Genomic DNA, 18,985 nt, shown 5'->3' on the forward strand with positions numbered 1-18,985 from the left:
ACCTACCTAAGCATATTATGTTAGTCCTTAAGCAAAAGACTCCTGCTGAGTTAAACCTCTTACCATAATTGCGTTTGGAGTGATGTTGAGGAATTTGATGTTTCATGGTGGGCAGAACAAAAAGTCCTGCCATGTGTATGTTTTTACATTTGTTCTTACCCTCGTATCTACCCTCTCTCTGGTCTGAGCCCAAAGGATGGGCTTTTCCATTTGTCATCATTATACACTCTGCGGTTACACTGGGTTGCAGTGGGGTTATCAGCTCCTGGTGCTTATGTTTCTGTTTCCTGCTGTCCGCTCCTCAGGGACACCATGTGGCGCATCTTTACTGGATCACTGCTAGTGGAGGAGAAGTCAAGTGCCCTTCTGCACGACCTTCGAGAGATTGAGGCCTGGATCTATCGATTGCTGCGCTCCCCAGTACCCATTTCTGGGCAGAAGCGAGTAGACATTGAGGTTCTACCCCAGGAGCTCCAGCAAGCTCTGACCTTCGCTCTTCCAGACCCCTCTCGATTCACCCTGGTTGATTTCCCACTGCATCTTCCCTTGGAACTTCTGGGCGTGGATGCCTGTCTTCAGGTGCTAACCTGCATCCTGTTAGAGCACAAGGTGAGAAACGAGCTTTCTAGACCTTTTTAGAGAAGGAGCTCTGAATTATGGGAGAAGCTAGACCATGCGCTTTCTGAGGACAGGGACTATATCTTTTTAATTTTTTTAATTTTTAATTTTTTCAATTTTTAAGGCAAGGCAGCCCTTGGTTGACCTTATAGATTGCAGGACCTTGTGAACTTACAATCCCTTATTTTTTATTTTTTACGCCTACAGCACCTGGTATTCCTAGGTGGTCTTCCATCCAAGTACTAACCAGGCCCAACCCTGCTTAGCTTCCGAGATCAGAAGGGATCGGGCTTGTTCAGGGTGGCATGGTTGTAGACTTCTTTTTCATTTTTTTGAAAGGGAGGTAACACAATGCCAGGTATACAGCAGGTACTCAGTAGGTATGGGTTAAATTAAGGTACTGATATCATCTGGGATGTATTCAGAGGGCTTGCCACTCAGTTGAATTATCTTGAACTATACTGACCAAATTCTCTGGAAATATCAGTAGTTCTGTTCCAATGTGTGGTCCCTGGGGTTGGGGTTGCTAGAACTAGGAACATAGGAAGTGATTCAAGGGAGGATTACTACAGTTCTTGGGGTGGGAAGTTGCAAGCAGGGTGGGGTGCAGAGCAGTGGTAATTGTGGAAACTAAGCTCCTGGAGCTATAGGCATGGTGAAACGGAAATTAAATTGTAGTATTGGAAGCTGTTTTCTTGTAAACCTTATGCTGTCGAGTGATCCTTATGGCATGGCTTGTGGCAGGTGGTGCTACAGTCCCGAGACTATAATGCACTGTCCATGTCTGTGATGGCATTTGTGGCAATGATCTACCCACTGGAGTATATGTTTCCTGTTATCCCACTGCTGCCCACCTGCATGGCGTCGGCAGAGCAGGTGAGTCTCAAGGTGTCTTCTGTCTTTGTCACCTCTATCTTACAACTCTGTCCAGCTCTAGAGGAGAAGGCTCAATGCCCAAAGAGGTTGTAAATCTATACTGGTTTTCGGTCCTTTATTACCACTTATTTGTCTGCAAAATCTGACCTAACTTGAACTTATCTGGTGGTCACAGTTAATGTTAATAATTATAGGCTATTGGCTAGGTTACAGGTATTACAGAATCTACAGAATTTGCACTGTTACCTTTCTAAAATCTGAAAAATTCGTAATTTTTAACACATCTACCCTCAAAGGTTTTGGATAAGGGATTATTTCCTTTTCTAGAAAAATCCTGACTTGATAAGTGATCACGATAGGTTTTGTTTTTATTTCTTATCCTCTTTATCTTTTCCACAGCTGCTGTTGGCTCCAACCCCATACATTATCGGGGTCCCTGCCAGCTTCTTCCTCTACAAACTGGACTTCAAAATGCCTGATGATGTGTGGCTAGTGGATCTGGACAGCAATAGGGTGAGATTCTTGGCTGAGGCATCATAGGGTCTAGAATGGTGTTCTGTTTTTCTAGATTACTCCCAGGAGGTCCTGAGTTAGTGATTGATTTCTATTGTGTGAGTCATTGAAAAGTATGTATTTTTATTTCTGCTTTTATTTTATTAGTTTAATAGGCTCTTGGTTAGGACTCAAAGAATGACAAGATTTAGTTTTCCAGAGTCAAGTGCTCCCCTGCATCTAAGAGCAGTAGGGTAGTTGTGGTTATGGGACCATTATACGTGTGGTGTAGATCATCTGATGGTTTTCTGGGGGTATAGTTTCTAGTAAGAAACTGTCTTTCCATGCACTTTAATAAATATATATTAACATCTGAGTACAAACTTTGGTAGGAAGTCCTTATATGTATTAATTATAAAAACTTTAGAAAGTACAAATAAGTATAAAGAAGTAAATAAAAACCATAATCCTGTTATCTAGAGATAGTCACCAATAATGTTTAGATACATTTCCTTTCAGGTGTGTATGTACATCATATACATGTGTATATGTAAATCTCATATGTTGGCATATAATATATATATTCATATACATATGATAATATTGTATGTACAACTTCCTATCCTTGTCACTTACCCTTATGTAAGAGGAACTCCTAAGCAATTGATTCTAAGGTGGTGTCTTTTATCTTTTCTCTGATGCAGGTGATTGCCCCCACCAATGTAGAAGTGCTACCTGTCCTGCCAGAACCAGAATCATTAGAGTTGAAAAAACATTTAAAGCAGGTAGGTGGAGAGTGAAGTAAAGGAAGGCGAGCAGTGCTGCTATAGGACTGCTCTAGGCAGGCAGCTGCTGTAGGGGCCTGTTTCCTTTTGGACTTCAGGAAGAGTAGGTATTCTTTGCCTTGGGTGGGCTTAAGAGGAGGTGTATCCCATTTCTGGGTGGCAGGGTGAATCTTAAAAAGGGCTTTTCAGCTTCTTTCTAATTCACTGTATTTCCTCCCACCCTCTAATGCTTATAATGCTGACTAAAACAACCCTTCGCTTTCTGTTTCTTGTCGCATCTGCATTCTTTATGGCCTTGGATCATTCTTGCAGTCTTGTAAGGAGTTAGGACAAGCTGGCATTTTTTCTGTGTTCCTCTTGAATTGATCCCTAGGTCCCTATAGAATCCTTTCTTCAAAAATTCCTTTCTTTGAGTAATCCCTTAAATGCATTTTTCATTAATTGATTTTCTTCTTCTTCTGCATGCTGAACACAGTACCTGAAGGTAAAACATGACAAGGCCTCATTCCTTTGTCTTGCTGTATGTGTTATGTAGGACCACCAGTAGATAGCTCTGTCTTTTTTTTTTTTTTTTTTTTTAGGAATCCCTGCTCTCATTTGAAGGGTCTTCAGGAATCTCTCTCTCTGTGCTGTTTGAGTTGCTTAGCAGTACCTCTAGATGATATCCGCTCGAACTTAAATGGGTCATCTTTCTCACTCTCACTTGCTTCACCACTGCTGATGTAATATGATATCTTGTTACTGCAGTCCGGTTGCAAGTTCAGAAAGTTCTTTAGCTGTCTTCCTTTGCCGTGTTTTCATTCTTGATGATTGCTGTAGTATGACTAATGAGATGTGGAGGTTGATATATGGAACTGTACTTTGAATGTTTGTAGGAGCTAAGAATCTTGGGCTCATTGATCCTGTATTCTTACCCCAGCTACTCAGTGTCGTCCATGGACCAGCAGCACTAGCATCACCTGGGCTTGATAAAAGCCTATTGCATCAGAATCTGCATTTTAACAACCTTCCCAAGTAATTCTTATGCTCATTAACATTTAAGAAGCTCGCTGGTCTAGACCAGTTGTTTTCAAACTGCCTTATGGAGTCTCATGTTGGGAGCACCGAGCATGTGAGGCTCTGGGTTCCTTATGTCCTTCAGAGAAGGTGAAGTTTCAGTTGTTTATATTTCCACATAGATTTCAATTGAAAAACAAGATTTCATGGCTAAAATAAATTTGAAAACTATTGCCCTGGATTTGATCAAGTTGCCTTGAGCCAGGTTGGCTTAAGCTGAAGATCTACATAATGTAGATTATTTTCTAAAGGCTAAAATATTTGGATTCTTATTTTAAAGATGAAGGCTCTTTCCTAGGAGGTGAGATTGGCTAGCTACCCAGGATCCTGCCTTCAGTAAGAGATTTCTTGTTCCATAGGCCCTTGCCAGCATGAGTCTCAACACCCAGCCAATCCTCAATCTGGAAAAATTCCATGAGGGCCAGGAGATCCCCCTTCTCTTGGGAAGGCCTTCTAATGACCTGCAGTCCACACCTTCCACTGAATTCAACCCACTCATCTATGGCAATGATGTAGATTCTGTGGATGTTGCAACCAGGTATGACCACACAGACTAGACAATCGTGAATTCTTAAATTGGTCTCTGCTTACACAGTGATCTTGGGGCAGACTACTTCCCTGAGCCAGAGTTTCTTTACATATAAATATATGTAATATTGGGTTATAGTTGCCATCTTAATAAAAGCAAAGAGAAGAAATAGTTCATCTTTCTGACAGGCCTTTTAGGCCTTGAGTGAAAAAGAGGATTGATGATTCTTTAAGATGTCTCTCCCTTCGATGTTGGAAACTCGTTATCCAATGGCTCTGGGAGGTGGTCCGAGACCTTGGATCGTAGAAATCCTCACTCTTCTGGGTGTGGGACTCATATTGTCTCACCTCCCCTTCCTCCCCAGAGTGGCTATGGTTCGTTTCTTCAACTCCCCCAACGTGCTGCAGGGCTTTCAGATGCACACCCGCACCCTGCGTCTCTTCCCTCGGCCTGTGGTAGCTTTTCAGGCAGGCTCCTTTCTAGCCTCACGTCCCCGGCAGACTCCTTTTGCTGAGAAATTGGCCAGGACTCAGGCTGTGGAGTACTTTGGAGAATGGATCCTTAACCCCACCAACTATGCCTTTCAGCGAATTCATAACAGTGAGTCCCCCTACCTTCTCCCTACCTCTGCTCTGCCCTACTTCAGCTTTTGTCCTCCTGATGGCCCTTCCCTTCCTTTACTTTTTCCCTTTCCAATCTTTTGGCCCACCCCTTCTATTCCTATTTTGCTTTAGACTTTCCTGCCTTCCTTTTATGTTTTGCTTGCTTTTTGCTCGCAATGTTGCTAACTTTATTCTTTTTCCTCTTTGGGTAGACATGTTCGATCCGGCCCTGATCGGTGACAAGCCAAAGTGGTATGCTCATCAGCTGCAGCCCATCCATTATCGCGTCTACGATAGCAATTCCCAGCTGGCTGAGGCGCTGAGTCTGCCGCCAGAGCGTGACTCTGACTCTGACCCTACTGATGATAGGTGAGCGGTCCCTTAAGGCAGCAAAACAGTTTTTTAAGCTAAAGGGGCTCTCACTTGCCCTTGTGTAGCACAGTGCCCAAATCTCAGAGGAGTTAGACTTCAGCCTTTGAAACCTTGGGTTATATCTTGGTTGATTGTTTTGTGTTAGCTTCCTTATTTTATATTGTTCCCTGCCCTTGAGTTAAGGGTGATCCACTTTTTATTTTTCCTAATGCTGATGGGCTGATTCTTTTCCTGCCCTTTCTTTATTTTTTATTTCTTTTATTTTTATGTTCTTCACTCTGCAGTGGCAGTGATAGCATGGATTATGATGACTCAAGCTCTTCTTACTCCTCCCTTGGTGACTTTGTCAGTGAAATGATGAAATGTGACATCAATGGCGATACTCCTAGTAAGTGTACTTAGAGAAATCGGCCAGCGCTGGGCAGGGTATGGGGTTTTGGAATGGTGTGCTCTATACCTGCCACCCTTGGGTTTTGGCAGACGTGGATCCCCTGACACATGCGGCACTGGGGGATGCCAGCGAGGTGGAGATTGATGAGCTGCAGAACCAGAAGGAAGCAGAGGAACCAGGCCCAGACAGTGAGAACTCTCAGGAAAACCCCCCACCACGCTCTGGCTCCAGCACCACTGCCAGTAGTAGCTCCAGTACCATCATCCATGGAGCCAGTTCTGTACGTAAGGACCGGAAGGGGTGGATAAGTAAGGACTGCTGGGAGGCGGGCCTCACTTTCATTAGGAAAGCTCTGATGAAGCTATTAATTTGCTTCTTTCTTTATAATCTTCCTGTCTTCCTCTCTATAGGTCTTATAGCTTACAGCCTATGAGATATAGTTTTGATCCCAGAGGAGGTTGTTAGACTTTGTTCAAATATTAGCTAAAATCCCCCTTGTGTAGTTTGTGAGGACAGAGAATAGGGTGGTCATAGAGATCTTTCTCACACATTCCTTAGGACAGGAATCTGACAGGCCTGGCGTGGCCTTGCCGAGCTGAGAAAATGGGATGGCATCATTGAGCACCAGGTGACTAGTTTTCATTTAATACGGCCCTTAGGAAACTGCTGACTCAACGGAGATGGATGATAAGGCAGCAGTAGGCGTCTCCAAGCCCCTCCCTACCGTGCTTCCCAGCACTGGCAAATCGAACGTGGACAGGCGTCAGACAGAAATTGGAGAGGGGTCAGTGCGCCAGCGAACCTATGACAGTCCATACTTCGAGCCCCAATATGGCTTTCCCCCTGAGGAAGATGATGATGAGCAGGGGGAAAGTTACACTCCCCGATTCAGCCAACATGTCAATGGCAATCGGTGAGAGCCTGGGAATTCCTTCTAGATGGGTGAGTGAAGGACCTCACTGCAGTGGACCCTGGGTGAGGGTTAATCAGCAAGTCCAAGAAGTCTGAATGCACTCGTGGTCCTCCCAACCCCAGAGGCTGGTGCTTTGATCTGGGCTTTTAGAAATTGTGGGAAGGGAGCGGTGACTGCAGTGTAGCATCAGGCCCACATGCCCAAGATTAGGTACCCCGGCCTGGGGCTCATAGGTGCCACTGTGCATTCAAGGGCTCAAAAGCTGCTGCGGCCCAACAGCTTGAAACTGGCAAGCGACTCAGACGCAGAGTCAGACTCTCGAGCGAGCTCTCCCACCTCTACCGTCTCCAACACCAGCACCGAGGGCTTCGGGGGCATCATGTCTTTTGCCAGTAAGTGCTTTCAGCTCTCTCATGCCTCTGTCCCACTTTCTCTCCAGTAAGGCCTGCCCATGGCAGATGCCGCTTAGAACTTCAGATATAGGGCTGACATTACCAAGTCCCAATTCAGGTCATTTGGGTGATACCAAATAAGGTGTTTTCAATGGAGGTCAATAAAGAACAGGGACAGATTGTTCATTATCTTTATACTCAAAGGTTTTAGTCTATTTCAGGTAAAATATCTGGTCAACTGAAAAATAATCATTATATTAAAAATCATACACTTATACATACATTTTGCGGAAATATTCTGATCAGATTTGATTTGGGTATCTATCTAATATCTATTTTGTGTCCCGAAGGACTTTTTCATGAACATGCTTTGAAATCTATGTGAGATTCAATATTTCCAGAAATGAGGGGTGGTGTCAGTTAAAGATTGAAGACAGACAAGGAACCAGAGAAAATCAACATAGGAGATCATTGTGACTGAGATTTTTCAGAAGCGGGGGGGAGACAGCACCAACTTCAGACCAGAAGTGCGTCACCTTTCATGCCGAGTCAGCAGTAGACGAGAGACTTGGATATTATCATGGAAAATAGAGAAAGTTGTTACTGGGCTTGGAGCAATCTTGGCAGTGGCCCCTTTGTTTTCTCTTAAGTTGGACTTGGTCCTTTCTAACATTAGATCAGAGGCACTTGGGATTACGTTTGAAACAGAGAAAGGTGAAGGTGATGGTACAGTCATCGGAGTGTAATGCTTTGATTCTTTATCTCCTTAAGTCATTGCTCTCACACCCTCCCTTTGGTAGGCAGCCTGTATCGGAACCACAGTACAAGCTTCAGTCTTTCAAACCTCACACTGCCCACCAAAGGTGCTCGGGAGAAGACCACGCCCTTCCCCAGTCTAAAAGGTAACTCCAGCTCTCCTTTTGCCAAGCTGGGATTCTCTGAGATATATTTCAGACCTACGAGTGCTTGTCAGGAACCCTGTGTATGATGAATCATTTGATCTGGTCATTACCCTTTATATCGCTTCTCATGGCTTTCACTGCACATCATGGGCTCTTGCTGGATTTCAGATAGAAACTGTCTTCGTAGCTTAAGAGAAGGCCTTGTGATATATCATTTAGGATAATGGCAGCTGTGAGATTACTGCTGCTTCTAGGGGGAACTTTGTGAGAGGTACATAACTAACATAGAGATCATCTGGTGCCATCAGTTATCTGCCAGGTTTCTACTGCTTGAGCTTAAGACAAATTCCATCCCAAGGAGCTGGCCCACTGGAGATGGTTGTAAAGAGCCTGACAGTGTTTACAGAGTCAAGGAGCCTCTTTCTTTGGCTTCATGTCAACTTAGGGCCTATGAGTGGGCCAGGTGATATTGGATGGCTTCTAGGGACAGTATTTGATTTTTATTAGTGATCTCTGACAGTTTGAGAGGCTCTTCTAAGTTTATTGACTTTTGTTTTCTCTAGATATTGTGCTGAAACATTTAACCACAGTAGAAAGCACTAAAATATTTAGTCACATTAGAAAGCACAGTAAGAAGCAGCTTTATGTATTTTTTTTAGCTGACTTCCCTTCCCAGTGATTAAAAATGTCAGGAATCTAAGGAATGTTCTTGGGAGCAGGGTAGGAACATAGGACAGATGGGCAAAAGGACATCAGAACTAGTGGTGTAGGGAAGTAAGGACATCAGAGATAGTGGGGTAGAGCACTGTAGAGTGAATCCACACATGCTCAGTAGGTTAGGAATGGAAAGGTGTTAGTGTTACTGGCTTCATCTGATACAGTTGAAGAGAACAGTTGAAACACTTACATTGCATGCTGATGCTTCACTTCATTTGTTGCACTTGTCACTCCCATCCACCACCCATCCTCACACCTCTACCCCACTTCCCATGACAGCATCTGCAAGATGGGTCTCTTCCCTCTGCATACCCGCAGGCCCTCTGGACCCCTGTGCTAGATGTTTCATGAAAACCAGTGGTCCCTCTTTCATGCATGTGCCTGTTTAATACCTGAAGGCTCCTCGTGTCATTTACCTTGCCCCTGGCTTTGAGAGGCCGTAGTCTTAGGGATGGTCTTTCCTAGAGCCTTGGTTGTCTCCTGATCTCTTGGCTTCCAGCTCTGAGGTGCCTAAGAACCAAAGTTATATGCACTAAGCTTTGGGAGAATGCTCAGATTACCTGATTTATAGCGCCACTGAGGGATATAGGGGTTGTGGTATCGTGGCACACCTACTAATTGTGTATTTTGTGTCCCAGTATTTGGGCTAAATACTCTAATGGAGATTGTTACTGAAGCCGGCCCCGGGAGTGGTGAAGGTGGGTCTTGCCCGTGAGCTGTGCATGATCTTTTTTTCCTAGCATCTTCTGTGCCTACCTGACGGCCATCCTCCTCATGGAGCAAGCGGCATCACATGAGTGACCTGCCTTGCCCCGCCCCACCCCGTGACGCCCATGCTTGCCCATGGGGCATGCTGCTGGTGCATGCAGAGTGGCCTGAGTCTCCATCCCCACTTCCACATTACCATGGCTGGTTCCTACCTATGTGTGATGCCCTGGTGCCACCCTCATCCAGCCCTTCTGGGAAATGGGTGCAGAACATAGCTCCCTGGGGCTGTGCTGACACTAGCTGCTGGGCTACAGCAGTGACATCTCTCGTTCCTACTTTCCTGGCTGTAGGAAACAGGAGGGCCTTAGTGGACCAGAAGTCATCTGTCATTAAACACAGCCCAACAGTGAAGAGAGAGCCTCCATCACCACAGGGTCGATCCAGCAATTCTAGGTAACAAATGTCAGAGATATTTTTAAAGTTCTTGGATAGAGGTCATGATTCCTGTACCAAACATTAGGGATGCTCAAGAGTGGGAGACAAGCTCTCAGTTGGGTACATGAAATCAGTTCTTGCCAGCACTTCCCATTCCGACTCAATCTCATGCAACAGCAATAGCTCATGGTGCTGAGGAGAGAGACAGCAGTGTTGGGTACTCGGGCAAACCAGGCTCTCGGGAGAGGTGGGGGTGCAGTGCGGTGGACTTGGACATTCAGAGACTTGTCTTTGTGTTTTGCCCCGGAGGCAGACAGCTAGTCTGGTGAAAGGGGGGATGCTCTGCAAAGGGGCTGATCACCACAAAAGTGATATGTGGGACCCATAGTGAGAACCAGCAGTTCCTGAAGGAGGTGGTGCACAGTGTGCTGGATGGCCAGGGAGTTGGCTGGCTCAACATGAAGAAGGTACGACGGCTGCTGGAGAGCGAGCAGCTGCGAGTCTTTGTCCTGAGCAAGCTGAACCGCACAGTGCAGTCAGAGGACGACGCACGGCAGGACATCATCCCGGACGTGGTCAGTGTTTGGGGTTGGGAGCTGGGATCAACGGGGCAGAGGGATGTGGACACCAAAGGCAGTTTGCCAATTCTAGCCCTGGGTTATTGTTGCAGGAGATCAGTCGAAAGGTGTACAAGGGAATGTTGGACCTGCTCAAGTGCATGATACTCAGTCTGGAGCAGTCCTATGCTCACGCGGGTCTGGGCGGCATGGCCAGCATCTTTGGGCTTCTGGAGATCGCTCAGACCCACTACTACAGCAAAGGTGAGGCTTGCACCAGCCGGGCAGCGTGCTGTCCGCAGCTCTCGCATTTGTCTCTCAAGAAAATGAACTTGTCCCCTTGACAAATTTCCCAGTGCCAAGCTGTTTTTATTCAGGCTTTGGGGTTTTATTTTCTAGTGTATGTTTATATGTAGTTGCTATTTTTCTGTCACGAAATGTAAGATGTCAGTTTTTCTTTCTTCGTACTTCCATTCCTCCTGTGTCTATGCTTTCACCTCATTTTCATACCTTGATTTTCACTCGCTCTTTCAACCTCTTTCAATGTTTCATCTCTTCCTCAGAACCAGACAAGCGGAAGAGAAGTCCAACAGAGAGTGGACATACACTCGTTGGCAAGGATCCTGGCCTGGCTGGGCGGGGGGACCCAAAGGCTATGGCACAGCTGAGAGTTCCCCAGCTGGAACCACGAGCACCAAGTGCTACAGGAAAGGGTCCTAAGGAACCGGACACCAGAAGTTTAAAAGAAGAGAACTTTGTAGCATCTATTGGTATGTATTGCTGTGTTTGGAGTGGTGGAGGGGTCTGGCTTCTTAACTATCTCTCCCTCCTTTCAATTCATCCAGAATCCTGCCTTTCTCTTTCCCATGCTTTGCTTTCTAGAGAGGAAGGGAGATCTGTGTCCATTTCTGATGGTACCTCTTTATACTTCTCTATCCCCTATGCTTCATTTACGGCCACCCCCACCTACATCTTAACATGGAAGTTTTACTCACAGGGCCCATTGAGGCTTAGTGCAGAGAGTCAGAGCTGTACTCCTCGTCCCTCTTTCTGTTTACATCTGGATTTCTTCACATAGTGGAGAGGCCACGTGAGCTCTTGAAAGTGATAAGGAAGTGTATAGATGCATCTGTGGGCTATAAAATTATGATCGTCTGGGTCTTAAAGTCAGTTTTCCCCCATCCAACCATTACACTGCCCTCAGGTTTGCTCCTTTGGTGTGTGTCTAGCAACCCCATTTTCCTGGGTTCTGGACCTCAAGGTATAGATTATGAGTCAGCTTTTCTTTAAACCTTTCCTTACTGGAATTAAGAGCTTGTTTATGTTTGGTGTTTCTCCGTCCCCACTGAGGTAGAGCCTATTAAACTCTCTGGGTGTCACCTCTATTTGACTCACTCCCTACTTGACCTTGAATCATGTAGGTCATATCTTTTTCTGGTTTTAGGTCCCCGGGCAATATGCTTCTAAAGGATGCCTCTTTGCCACAACCATTAGCAATTGCCTTATGCTCTCATAAATGATAGTGAGAAATCAGTTTCCTTTTTAGGGGAGCTGCACTTCTATAGGCAGCAAAATATTGTCCTAGAGGCAATCAACCCTGCCTTTCTTCTGCCTAACGTGATAGTCTAGAGAAAGTACTGACCTGTCCCCAACCAAGAGTGCAGCTTTGGGCAAATCACTTCCCATCTCAGGGTCTCTACTCCTCCTCTGGGAAACGAGGGCATTGAACTAAGAAGACTCTAAAATTCTTCTGGGAAAAGAATTGCTAGGATCACTATTCTCTCCTCTTTACCCCTCCTTAAAGATGCTATTCTCGACCATTTCATGTTCTCTTCCCTCTACCGGATTTTCAGATGGCTGACTGAGAATGGGTCTCTTGTTAGGACAGGCACTGATTCTGAGGATAAGTTGGGTTTTTTGGTAGGAGGAATGCCAGCTGCCTGCATGAGTGACCTCTGTGCAATCCAGTGAATCAAACAGATTTATGCTCGTGCTTCTGAAAACCCTTTGGCTGCTTGAGGTGATCATCTATCTTATCTGAAATCTTTCAAAATTGATGTTGCCCAGCTCATTTGGCAGAGAGAGAATGGTGCGGTGGACGTTTAAACTGATCCTAAGTGACGTGATCTTGATGAAGTGCTCCAGCCTCTGTAGGATCAGTTTCCTCATGCCAGAATCAAAGAGCTTGATTAAAGACCCTTCAAGCTCTAACATTCTGCAGAGGTTTTACTACCACACTGAGGTTAGGGTTAGGAATTTGGAGTCTTCGGTTCACGAGCGGGGGTAATACATTAGATCTCTTGGTTTTTAGCCCCCCCGAAATGAAGATCTCTTCTTTTGTAATCTTATGCCTGAGACCGATCAGCTTGGGTGGGTGGGTTTCCATTTCGCCGGTCTGACCAGCCTCTGACACTCTCTGTCTTTCTCTCCTGCTTACATTGCATCTGGGGTAGAATTGTGGAACAAGCACCAGGAAGTGAAAAAGCAAAAAGCTATGGAAAAACAGAGTAAGGAACAAATGCCCCTTCCTGTTCCCAAGTCTCCCATACCTGCCAACTCCCCAGGCCCTGTTGGGGCAGGCTCCCTTTGTCAGCCCCACCCCAAATTTGCTCTAGAGGGGTATTCAGAATGAAAGCAGGTAGGTACTTTGTGACTCACAGGTAATGTGGCTTATAGGCTGTTTCTTTTTCCCTCCCCTCATAGCAATCAGGCTATAATCAAGGCATCTACTGAGTAAAATCCTTTAGAACTTGGTTTTCTATTGCTTCAGAGTTGGTGGGGAGAACTTTTGCCTATTTCAGTGCCCCTCATTGGCTGATATCTCCCTCACCCATTAGAAGGCCTGTGGGCACAGTTGGCAGAGATGGTTGCTGTCCCTCCGTGTTGAGTCTGTAGCTTCCCAACTCTCTCTGGTGGCTTGCCTAGGCACGCTTTCTTGCTTTCTGTCATTCTGTCCTTCTGCCATACCACTGTGGGTGGGTGGGGAAAATGGGGGTGGTTTTTATCTCAAATGTGGAAGTTGTAGGGCGGGAGTAGGCAGTGTCCATGGACACAACTGGTATCTCACTGGGCCCATTTTTTTCTAACTCCTTTAGACACATTTGTTTGGGAAGCACTGAGTGATCTGGGGACCCTTAAATAGTTTCAGGCACCACTGAAGCTCTGACTCTGAGTACAGTGGAATTCGGTTCAGACATTTGTTTGTGGAGCTTTTCTGTTTTAAGATGATGTGCTCAGAATTTTCTCAGGTTTGGAACACGGCTATAGAACCCCTTGAGGGGCTCTAATTTTTCCTACCTGGTTCTTAAGGCATCTGGGGACCACTTTTCCCAGTGGGGCCTGGGGGCGGGGGATAGGCTCTGGAAAGGTGACTGGGACAAGCTGAACAGGTCTGGGACCAGGCCATGCTGCTGTCTCACTCCCTTCACCAGCCTGCCCCTAGCCTTTGCGTACTGAGTAACAGAAGTCTTCCCTTACTCAGGACCTGAAGTAATCAAACCTGTATTTGACCTTGGTGAGACAGAGGAGAAAAAGTCCCAGATCAGCGCAGATAGTGGTGTGAGCCTGACATCTGGTTCCCAGGTTTGTGACACTCTTGTTGAGAATTACAAGCATTAAATGTACTATCTCAGAATACTTCTTTAAGTTAAAGAACAAAACAAGAAACCTTGAAATAATATAAATATCCAGTATTAGGAAAATGAGGAAATAACATATCCATGCAATGTAATACTAGTATCTGTTAACAATTATATTTTTTTTTAATTTAGTGGCATGGAAAAATGTTGACAAAGCTATATACAATATGACTCCAGTTTTATTTTTTAGAATGTATACAAATACCGAAAGGAAATGTACTAAATGAAAATTGCTTAACAGTGATTAATGTAGGTGGTCAGTTTACGGCTTATTTTTATTTCCTTATACTTTAATGTATTTTCTGTAGTGAGCATGTATTTCTTTAGTGTATATTATTTGTCTTATTATATGTCATATACACTTTATATTCAGGAAAAAATGACCTGCCTAGGGATGATAATAGAAGGACGGGAATGGGGAGAATGAAGAAGGTACAATATTTCTTAGGGAAACCGAAAATAGATTGGACACCTCCCCTAACGTGTCTTGAGTCCCTGCATCTTGTTTCAGAGGACTGATGCAGACTCTGTCATCGGTGCGAGCCCAGCTGTTATGATCCGGAGCTCAAGTCAGGATTCTGAAGTTAGCACCGTGGTAGGGGAACACCACGCTGGCATCTTGGTGGGTGGGGTATGGGTTCCTCTTTGGAAAAGGGGGCTCCTTTTCCCTTTGGAGGCTGTGCTTAGTCTCAGGTCAGCTCTTGGTTCTCATGGTGGAGGTATTTACTTGTCATAGGTCTTTGTACTCGGGATCAGACCCTGAGATTTCACCCAGGGCTTCTCCTCCTCAAGTAAAGAAGGTACTTTCAGAGACTATCTGGCACGTGTTTGAAATTTGATACTTTTCGATGGCAGCAGAGAGCCCTAACAGCTTGGCATTTCTGGGACCCTTCCCTGGGGAATATGCCTTACTACCTTTTTTCCTTTCCAGGTGAGTAATAGTTCTGGAGAGACCCTTGGAGCAGATAGTGACTTGAGCAGCAATGCAGGTGATGGACCAGGTGGCGAGGGAAGCACCCACTTGACAAGTTCTAGGGCCACTTTGTCTGATAGTGAAATTGAGACCAACTCTGTCACCAGCGCCATCTTTGTAAGCTTCATTTACTAACAAAAGGAGACTATCTTTATGGGGGATGAGTAGAAAAGAATAAAAAGTTAGGAGGTAATTAAAAGGAAAAGAGAAAGTTAGGAATGGATATCTTCATATATTAGGCTTTAAAGAAAATATTTCTTAAGGCTTTTTTAAGAGTCATTTGACTCTGTGATTTAGGGCCTTTAGAACCCTCTCTAATCGCTTCTCGGCCTTTTGGCTAAGATCAAGCATAAAACCCTCTCCAGAATCACTGCTGAGTTAGGCTCCCCACGCAGTCAGATAAGGGCCTTGAATCCTGTGTATTGATAACCCCCATGTTTAAAATAGACAAAATGATACCTTTATGCCAATGTCAGGGCAATTATAGCTCTCATTTAGTACCAGGTTACCTATTTATGTGGACTAGTTGTTTTATTCTGGTCACTGCTCTATTTATATAGCACCTTAAAGTAGAATTTCACTTTAATACATTCCTCACAGTTATTTGAAGTTTTCACTCAATAAACATCTATCAAGGGATTTGCTGAATGCCAGATTCCATACTAAAGAAACAGGGATAAGTAAGGCACGAGTCCCAAGAAGTTTGCCGTTTAGTAGATTGCTATGGCTAATTTCTTCTAACAGGTAAGGGGAGCAAAGCCTTAGGAAGAGAACTCGCCCAAGGTCACACAATAAGTCAGTGATCAATTGGAATTAAAATCTTTTTTGTCCTTGCCTTTAGATACTCTGCTTTTCAGTGTGTACATGCCACTTTAAGCAGTGAGTATTAAGCAGTCTGATACACTAGGTCCTTAGCTTTGGTCTATGGGGAGAATGGAAGATGAAATTTAAATAAAATCAATTATTTAACATTGGCGATCATTCCAACCCCCAGGTCTCCCGTATATGTGTTTCTAATAGAGCAAGTGACATCCCAGAATGAACATAAGGAATAGAATCTAGTCAGCAGAGCCATTCAAGTTAATGGACCTTAACACCCCCTGAGTCTAACAGACCATTTTAATAAGAATATTTTAAATCCCTCTAGTGTGCTTCCATTCTGGAGGTTAAGATAGCTGTAATGGAGCAGTAGTCTTCCAAGAAGCCATTCAGCTGATTGCTGCCTTCCCTGGCACCTTCCTGACAAATTCTTACTTGTTCTGTGCTGGTGGGCAAGGACTTTTTATACAGTTGAGTTGCTGAGAGCAGTTACCTAAATTTCTTGGCTCAAAAAAGGCTGTTGTAGCAGGAAATACATTACATTAAATCAGTATGATCCAGTGAACAAAGAGTCAGTGAACCAGGAGACTGGCATTTATTTAGACATACTAATTAGGTATTGCCTAATCTCGGATAAATTGCTTCTCTGCATATGCTGCTGCATATTTTGTGAAATGGGCATGAAACCTACCTCTTATCCAGTGGAAAAAATTTTTAAATGAATAGAAAGTCTAATATTGTAGAAGTGGCAGATAAAGTTAGTGATATTTCTAAGGGGCAGATATTTTTAGAGATGGTAGGAAAGAGTGAATTAGCACTTATTAAAAATACCAACCATGTGCCAGGCACTATTAAGTGCTTTATATGTATTTTCTAATCTAATTCCTGTAATAGTTTTATGAGGTAGGTATTATAACTTTGCTTTTTTCAGGTGGAAAATGAGACTCAGAGGAGCTAAGTTTCATGCCTGAGGTCACACAGCTAGTAAGAGGCAGGGCTGTTAACTTTGGTTAGTCTGACTTCAGACTCGATATTTTTTTTTACTACATCAGCTGCTACAAAGAATTTGCCTAAATTTTTTTTTTTTTTTTTTTGGACCAGAGGTTTTATACAGACCAAAGAGCAAAGATAAGTTAAGATGAAAACTCTAACACATGTTTTAGGAGGCAGTAACAGAAAGCAGGATTATCAACGTGGCCTCTGGTCAGATCCTTGAGACCAGCAGAGTAGCGGAAGCAGAGCTACTGGAGAATATGTTGCTAATGATGACAATTGGTGTGTGAGCCTCTTAATGAGCTGCTTGGTTTACTTTGTCCCTCTTCATTGATCCCTTGGGTGGCTGACCTAGCATCTCTTCTCCATAGGGTAAAGCCCACAGCTTGAAGCCGAGCGTAAAGGAGAAGCTGGTGGGCAGCCCGGTACGTTCTTCTGAAGATGTAAGCCAGCGAGTCTATCTCTACGAGGGACTCCTAGGTGAGAAACAGACCAGGAAGGTCCCTTGCATGGAAGAAAGCTGGACTCAGCCGGGGCAGAGGGTAGCAGTAAACAGGTAGCTGCTTGGCTTTTTGCTGATCTCAGTGTTGATGTTAGAGGGCAGTTTTACATCTGAAGCAGGCGACTTACTGGGCCTGGAAAGAGCAGTGGGTGAAAACTAGAAGAAACTGGATTTTGGTATTAATCAACAGCCTCTGTCTTTCTGTCTTCCTTTGTTTCCTTTCTTGCTACCATGGTCCTTCCTGCTCATAAATTGGCAGGAAGGGACAAAGGATCCATGTGGGACCAGTTAGAGGATGCTGCTATGGAGACCTTTTCTATAAGTAACCACCTTTCTTTGTGTGCTGTGTTCATCCCTCCTCCTTGGGAGGGATTGGGCCTCACATAGAGGCAGCTGGGGCTGGTGGCAGGATATTAGATCTGGGGTGGAGCGGCTTGGGTTTCTTTTGCCTTGGAATTTGTAATGAATCCCTTTTATCTGGAGTTTACTCTGTTTTGGTTTGGCAGCTATGTTCTTTACATTATATAAGCACCCTAAAAAACTCTATTCTATACAGGCAAAGAACGTTCTACTTTATGGGACCAAATGCAGTTCTGGGAAGATGCATTCTTAGATGCTGTGATGTTGGAGAGAGAAGGGATGGGTATGGACCAGGGTCCTCAGGAAATGATAGACAGGTATGAGACTCAGGAAACCCTTGGGAAAAGGCAAATTCAGCCTTTTGCCAATTAGTTCTGTGGTTTCCTACCTGAGGGCCGATTTGTCCTCTGTCTCCTGCTTAGGTATCTCTCCCTGGGAGACCATGACCGGAAGCGCCTGGAGGATGACGAAGATCGTTTGCTGGCCACGCTCTTGCACAACCTCATCTCCTACATGCTGCTGATGAAGGTGATGTTGATTTTGCTTATGTCCAGCTACTGCTAATGCCGGAAAGGCAAGGATTGTTCCTGTCACCTAAATTCTAGGGCATTTAGAAAGCTGTCAGAGCATCTTACTAGGTCTCTCTCTTTCTGATTGAAAGTCTGAAACCTCTCTGCAGTTCATACATGATCCATTTATCTGAAGCTGTCAGGCTATTGTGCTAAGAAATGTTGTAAAGGTGATTAATGATTCGATACCATTTGTTTATTTTGAATTTTAAATGGGCTTCCTTTGCTAAGTAGTTTTAGGATGCCAGTAAAGCTACCCACAGAATACAATGAATTTAAAAAAATTTTTTAGGTAGTAAGTTCTAAAACCTTAGAGAAGATGCTCAGAATTTACTTTCTAGCACTACCCCTTTGTCAGATAGAATTTTCCATAGATATAAAAATGTGAGGCTCTAGTTTGACTTGGTCTTACTTGGTTTTTATAGCTGTGGAAAAAGTATGTTACCAAATAGAAGAGTCCTGCTCTGAAAGGCACTTAGTGGGCAGAAGAGAGTTGTTTTGACAGTGAGCTCCTGGGTTTCTCCCAGCCTCTCGAAATGTGAAGGAATTTATTGATCAAATGCAGAGCATGTCCTACAGGCCCTCTTGGTTTGTTTCATTTTCTGTTGCAAGGCTCACTGTACTCCGCTGAACTCCAGGGGTGCCATGAACTCTGGTTGGGGAAGGATGTTGATCTTTAACTTTAGAGAGGTGTCTTGGCTACAGCTGAGTCCAGTGTTGCTACTCTAAATTGTTTCTGAATTATGCTCTGGGGACTCCCAGGGTTTTTAGGCCACTTTTAGGGTG

General features: G+C 44.5%; 1 protein-coding gene and 1 non-coding gene across 51 annotated transcripts in view; one reads left to right on the forward strand and one right to left on the reverse strand.

Moving 5' to 3' along the window:
• Positions 1-18,985, forward strand: part of MADD (MAP kinase activating death domain) — a 35,084-nt gene that overhangs the window by 5,256 nt on the left and 10,843 nt on the right. For 3 of the 50 annotated variants that reach the window (XM_036220822.1, XM_036220826.1, XM_036220836.1), the window contains exons 4-28: positions 306-609; positions 1,363-1,494; positions 1,894-2,007; positions 2,691-2,771; positions 4,187-4,365; positions 4,721-4,956; positions 5,171-5,327; positions 5,615-5,718; positions 5,811-6,001; positions 6,381-6,505; positions 6,887-7,026; positions 7,827-7,928; positions 9,284-9,343; positions 9,704-9,806; positions 10,177-10,363; positions 10,459-10,609; positions 10,909-11,115; positions 12,799-12,852; positions 13,827-13,927; positions 14,495-14,566; positions 14,915-15,073; positions 17,140-17,248; positions 17,530-17,592; positions 17,827-17,947; positions 18,053-18,158. In XM_036220822.1, coding sequence (XP_036076715.1) covers positions 306-609; positions 1,363-1,494; positions 1,894-2,007; positions 2,691-2,771; positions 4,187-4,365; positions 4,721-4,956; positions 5,171-5,327; positions 5,615-5,718; positions 5,811-6,001; positions 6,381-6,505; positions 6,887-7,026; positions 7,827-7,928; positions 9,284-9,343; positions 9,704-9,806; positions 10,177-10,363; positions 10,459-10,609; positions 10,909-11,115; positions 12,799-12,852; positions 13,827-13,927; positions 14,495-14,566; positions 14,915-15,073; positions 17,140-17,248; positions 17,530-17,592; positions 17,827-17,947; positions 18,053-18,158 — 3,358 coding nt within the window. Of the gene's footprint in view, positions 1-305; positions 610-1,362; positions 1,495-1,893; positions 2,008-2,690; positions 2,772-4,186; positions 4,366-4,720; positions 4,957-5,170; positions 5,328-5,614; positions 5,719-5,810; positions 6,002-6,380; positions 6,635-6,886; positions 7,027-7,826; positions 7,929-9,283; positions 9,344-9,703; positions 9,807-10,176; positions 10,364-10,458; positions 10,610-10,908; positions 11,116-12,798; positions 12,853-13,826; positions 13,928-14,494; positions 14,579-14,914; positions 15,074-17,139; positions 17,249-17,529; positions 17,593-17,826; positions 17,948-18,052; positions 18,159-18,985 lie in introns of all 50 variants that reach the window. The other 47 variants (XM_016146658.2, XM_016146673.2, XM_016146644.2 and 44 more) reach the window with 23 other exon arrangements.
• On the reverse strand, positions 817-935 carry LOC118603422. Its single transcript, XR_004951211.1, has one exon. It is a non-coding gene; the product is annotated as a 5S ribosomal RNA (ribosomal RNA).

The sequence above is a fragment of the Rousettus aegyptiacus genome, unplaced genomic scaffold (assembly GCF_014176215.1).
Source record: "Rousettus aegyptiacus isolate mRouAeg1 unplaced genomic scaffold, mRouAeg1.p scaffold_m13_p_5, whole genome shotgun sequence".
Lineage (NCBI taxonomy): Eukaryota > Metazoa > Chordata > Mammalia > Chiroptera > Pteropodidae > Rousettus > Rousettus aegyptiacus.